This window comes from Pinus tabuliformis, chromosome 1_1 (assembly GCF_031772625.1).
Source record: "Pinus tabuliformis cultivar Carrire ecotype Pingquan chromosome 1_1, CPIR1, whole genome shotgun sequence".
In the NCBI taxonomy this organism is placed as follows: domain Eukaryota; kingdom Viridiplantae; phylum Streptophyta; class Pinopsida; order Pinales; family Pinaceae; genus Pinus; species Pinus tabuliformis.
In genome coordinates this window covers 118,913,135-118,918,568 of record NC_142297.1, presented here as the reverse complement: position 1 = coordinate 118,918,568, position 5,434 = coordinate 118,913,135, and the positions used below count along the sequence as shown (strand labels likewise).

Below are 5,434 nucleotides of genomic sequence, written 5' to 3'. Positions count from 1 at the left end.
TGACTATGAATCTGAGAAATACTGTGGAATTTTGTGTTGAATAGCATGAATGACTGACGAAATTTCCTTTACGGGATTAGTATTTAATTGTCTAATAAAACCTGTGTATAGGCATGTAGAGATCAGGATTTCCCTTTTAAATGGACGGAGGGATTAGCCAGAAGTGAGCGTAATTGGTTTTCACAGTAGACAGAGGAAGATTGAGAACTATCTTCTATAGTGGAGGACGCAGGCTTTTTCTCAAATTCCTAAAGGATTGTAAAGGGATAGTGAAGGGTGAAAGAATGGTGGGGATTAAGTCACATCGTTGAAATAGAAGATCAACGGCGTAGAAAGAATTAAAACGGCAAAGAACGGGAACCATTGGATCGGCCAGATCGACGGATAATAACAATGGAAGAGGAATGGTGAAGGAAACATCATAGCCGTCCGATGGAAGAAGATCCACGGTGATCACGTGGAAACTTGCAAGCAAGTTACCTCGGCTAGCGGACACGAGAAAATCATCAAAAAGGATTCAAGGTTTAGGATGATTGGACCGTCCGTTAGTGCGTGATCAGATGGCAACAAGCACGGCCATTTATTTCAAAAACGAACGCGATAAGGTTTTATACAACGGGCTTAAAACCTCGTTGAGTTCCGGCCATCAAGACCATTCATTGGTTGATTAATCGGACAGTAATCGCGCTCGAATGTGCGCATGGGTTAACATTTTTGGTGGACATGATATTTTATGAACTAGGGTTTATTTCCTTTTGGGTCCGGCCATATGAGTTCAAAGGACCGAGGGTGATTGGTCGGGTTTGTTGTGAAGTCCACCAATTAGAATGCTTCCGATATATACGTGGGCCCATAACCCACAGGTTCACGCGGAGCTATGTAAAGAGACAACTTTGCTATGTAAACGCAGTTTTGTTGTGCTAGAGTCTTAAGAAACAATATGATCTCTGCGGATATTCCTGAATACATTGGAGAACTGGACCAACTTTAGATGCTATAAATTAATCTCAAAAGCTTATTGGTATTCATGAAATCAGAATCTAAATAGACTGAACATTGTTTCTCATATTAAAATATGTGCTAAGCAACAGTTTCTTTTATCTCAAGCTGATTAGCGTCATCGAAATGTACAAAACTTAATACATAAGAATTTGTAGCAGCAACCATATAATGACAACATGATACTTGATCGTCTTCGTTGTGAACTTGCTTGGCAGGGAATACTGCTGCCTCTAGCTCTGGTTTATAAAACATTCGATTATACTTTTAGAAAAAATAAAAAATTGATTTCATTATAGTGATTGAAGCACTTTCATCGGACACAACAAAACAACAGAAATCTTATTTCTTTACACAATTTCCTGGGAGTTAGATGTTTTATGATCAGGAACTAAATAGATAGGTATGATGATTAATAATTTTGGAAAATCCAACTTATATTTTGTGGTGGTTGGACATTTTGAAAACAAAATTTAAAGGGGAAAATGGTATTTTTAGAGCATTGCGTCCGTGCCATTTTCGGTCAATCAGAGTAACAATTGTAACCTATTTGAAGAAGTCTTGATTGCTGAAATTAGTTCAATTCTCAACGAACGTCAAAGTTGTTGAAACTTGCTATTTATTAAAAAATAGTTTATTCTAATATGTAACAGAAGGTAAGTAGTCTTTGAAATTGAAAGACGACCTTACCTTAATTTCATCTCCAAGTGATAGACAAACATCTAATACCAATTTAATTAACAGTCCATGGAAATCCAGCCAACATTTCAGTTCTTTGCGAGACCAGAGAGTCAACAGTACAACAGAAGCTGCCAAACATTTGAATTCATATCAATTTCAATTCCTTCAAGTTCTGTGTGTCACCCAGCACAGGCGGCAGTGTATTCAACAAAGGGCCCTAATGCACTTGGCAATTCTTTCAGCTCTGTATTATACTGATATATAATTGTTCTGTGTACCACTTCAAATGTGGTGATATTTTAGGTGTTTACATGGTTAAATAAGGGCAACCCTCCAAACAAAGAATTTTAGATTTATTTGGATTCCGCAAAGAATTTGGAAGCCTCTCCAAATTGTGGCACTTTGAGAGATCGATGTCTTGCAGGTTCTTTAAATTATCAAAACAATCTGGCAGCGTCTCTAAATCGTGGCAATTTGAGAGATTGAAGCGTTGGAGATTGGTCAAATTACCAAATGAGTCAGGCAGGCTCTTCAAATTATGGCACCTTGAAAAATCGATGTATTCGAGCTTGCTTAAATCACCGAAGGATTCTGGCAGATCCCTCAAACCGTGGCAATCTGATATATTGATGCGTTTGAGCTTCTTTAGTTTACCAAAGGAATCAGGCAGCCTCTTTAACTGGTGGCACCCCTGCAGATCGATGCGTTGGAGATTCTCTAAACAACCAAAGGAATCTGGCAGGCTCCTCAGATCGTAGCAATTTGAGAGATCAATGTGTTCCAGGTTCTTTAAACTACCAAAAGAATCTGGTAGCGTCTCCAAGTTGCGGCAGAGGGAGAGATCAATTTGTTCGAGGGTTGTTAACTTACCAAAAGAATGTGGCAGTGACTTCAACCTTGAGCACTCTTTTAACACCAAGGCCTTTAAAGATTTCAGCTCACAAAATTCTTCTGGCAATTCTATAAGATTAACCCGTCCTATATTTGAAAACCTGCCGACGACAATCCGTTCGAGGTTCTTTAGCCGCCCTATGGACTTTGGAATGTTCCTGAACGGACCATAAATCTCTAACTCCCGCAATTCCTCTGGTGGCTGCAAAATGTTCACGGCTTCAACTATAAGAAAGTGGTGTATAGATAAGGATTCTCATCTACAAAATCTTTACATTAATGTTGAGGCAACAAAACACATAAACGTTCACACAAATTTCGATTTACCTCGGCTTCTTCGTCCCACAATGTCTTCAATGACCTCCCGGACACTTGTAGAACCCTTAATTTCTTCATTGGAATGCAGCGAGGCAGGGAAGCGTGGGGACACTCCCTATAGCGTAGCCATATCAGATCTGGGAACTTCACCCATTTCATAATGCGTTCCAAGATACATCCTTGTGTATCAAGAAGTTTCAACCTCATCATACGAAGAGCGCCATAAAAATCATCGTCCTGATTGCATTCACTAGAATCCATCTTGATTCCGCGCACGACAAGTTTCTGTGCATTATTGAAAAATGATAGTTATTACCTTTCCGTTCTTGTAAAACGATTAAAATTTGAAACAGTGATCTATATTTTTTGTTGAATAGTTCACTTACTGATTGCAGCAGCAAATTTTCGATGACCTGATCTGGCCAACGCCAAATGCGATGGGGCAACGAAGATTCAGCAACTTCTCTTCCCATGTCCCTAATCTGGTCATGCATCTGGAGGTCGTTTTCATTGCCCACTGTTACAAGGCATCTACTCTGTAGATTTTGAAGGCCCAGCCGACCTTTCCAGCCTGATCCCTCCCATATTTTTATGGCAGTATCCCTACTATATCTTGTAAAAAAACATGCAATATCTAAGAAGATTTCTTTGTCCTCTCCCTCCAATGCATCGTAGCTAATCCTAAGTCTGTTTTTAATCTCTGATGGAAGTGTTTGTTGAAGTCTATCCAATTGTTCTGTCCAATAACCCTTCTCTTTTCCATACACAAGTGCCCCAAACACTTTCAGAGATAGAGGCAAACCATCACAGGCGTCTGAATACTTATCCACAAGAGATTCAAATCCTTCGGGTGGATCTGCCTGCCTGCAGGAATGCCAGCAAAAGAGTTTCCTAGAGTATTCTACATTAAGGCCAGTCAGGGTATATATTAATGACCCTTCCACTCGTGAGCTTATGAGAACATCTGTGTTCCGAGATGTAATCAATATTAAACTGTCAGAGTGGAGATCTGTGTGAACCGGCCAAAGCGCATTCACTTGAGTCACGTTATCTACGTCGTCTAAAATTATTAAGGCCTTGTTGGATGAGAGATGTTTCTTAAGTGTTGTTATCCCTACATCGATATTGTCTATTACCTGTTTTGATCCAGTCAAGTCTTTAAGAAGTTTATTTTGCAATGAAATTAAAGAGGGTGTACTTGCATTTTCTCTGATATCAGATAAAAAGCAAGATCTACTGTAACTTGAACTCCTTAGATTGAAGAATTCTTTTACCAAGGTCGTCTTTCCGACACCCCCTAAACCAACAATTCCTACTACCTGAGGTTTAGGCAATAAAATTCTTTCAAAGTCTTTAACCTTGTCATCCAAACCAGTTGGATAGTCAGCAACATTCAAGCTTGTTCCTTTAACATTTTTCAGCACACATTCAACCACCTGATCTAGCAACTCCCCCTCGTCGCTGGTCAATCACAAGAAAATAGAAACATCCCTAATGAGAAAGCTTCTATACATATCTGCAACATAACAAAAACTTCTCTGGAAAATGGAAAAGTTGAGTACTCACTCATTACACGCCTTTAGCTCGAAACCACTTATATCTGCAACCCCACGAAGAGCTTTTCTCCATTTTTCAATTGTGTCGGGGTCGTACCGCCTTTTAGCTTCAAGTTTCTGGAGGGATTCCCACCGAACCTTAGAGGGCTCGACGTTGAGAAATACCGGAATAATGGTAGGTCCTGTCTCAAGCATGCTCACGAGCTCATTGAGACACCAATCAGATTCAGCATATCGGGGGGAAAGGATAGCTACCTGGACAGACGCCGTTTTTATAGCGTTGTCGATTTGGGGATTTATAAGAACTCCCCGTTCCAGCACCGGCTGATCGAGAAAGACCTTCCATCCAAATGAAATAAGGCGATGGTACAGAAGACTGGCGAAACCTTTCTTTGTATCAGGACCACGATGACTTATGAAGACATCGTACTCATTGTTTTTGGGATTAGCAGCGGTAGAGGTGGATGCGTCCATTGCAAATTAGAAGAAATTAGAAATGAAAATGGAACAGGAAATGAGCACAGAGCCTCGGAGAGATTGTGCAATAGATTGCAATCAAGAATGCTGATGGGTGTGTTAGTGTGCAGAGAGATATACATATACACGGTAAACCCTTGACGCCTTTGTTTATGATTCATGGAATACCCAACGCCTCTCCACTCATCGTGGTGTGACTGCTACCCAATCAGCATTGTCGTCATTTTGTAGGCCCAACTTAACTTGACCTGCATTCAAATTGCCAAAAAAATGTACACCTTGTAGCTTTCACCCATCCAAATATACAATACATTTGCGATACAATTGGGATCCATACACATTATTTTGCGGGGCCAACTGTATGCGGTCTTCAACTTGAAGAAACATCCAAATAAGTAAAACATATACCTCGTTTTCAATGGTAGCTTTCACCCCCGCACAGCGGTACAATGCATATATTTATATATAAAACAATTCTACCGGATTGATCCATCCTTCAAAATTATTGAATG

At 40.0% G+C, this 5,434-nt stretch overlaps 1 protein-coding gene across 1 annotated transcript; it reads right to left on the bottom strand.

Moving 5' to 3' along the window:
- Positions 1 to 1,601: 1,601 nt before the first annotated feature.
- On the bottom strand, positions 1,602 to 5,110 carry LOC149211930 (disease resistance protein Roq1-like). The gene is made up of 4 exons (XM_089391620.1): positions 4,456 to 5,110; positions 3,276 to 4,350; positions 2,899 to 3,174; positions 1,602 to 2,773 (listed from the first exon to the last, which is right to left on the bottom strand). The coding sequence occupies exons 1-4, from the start codon at positions 4,917 to 4,919 to the stop codon at positions 1,988 to 1,990; spliced, it is 2,601 nt and encodes an 866-aa protein (XP_089247746.1). The 5' UTR covers positions 4,920 to 5,110; the 3' UTR covers positions 1,602 to 1,987.
- Between the last annotated feature and the right edge of the window lie 324 nt (positions 5,111 to 5,434).

What these genes read in the sequence shown, in the direction of transcription:
- LOC149211930 (XM_089391620.1), bottom strand. Translation starts at nt 4,919, where the DNA reads ATGGACGCATCCACCTCTACCGCTGCTAATCCCAAAAACAATGAGTAC. An exon ending in GAGCTAAAGGCGTGTAATGA is followed by an intron (nt 4,351 to 4,455) that starts GTGAGTACTCAA and finishes GTGATTGACCAG; the next exon opens with CGACGAGGGGGAGTTGCTAG. An exon ending in AAAATTTGCTGCTGCAATCA is followed by an intron (nt 3,175 to 3,275) that starts GTAAGTGAACTA and finishes AATAATGCACAG; the next exon opens with AAACTTGTCGTGCGCGGAAT.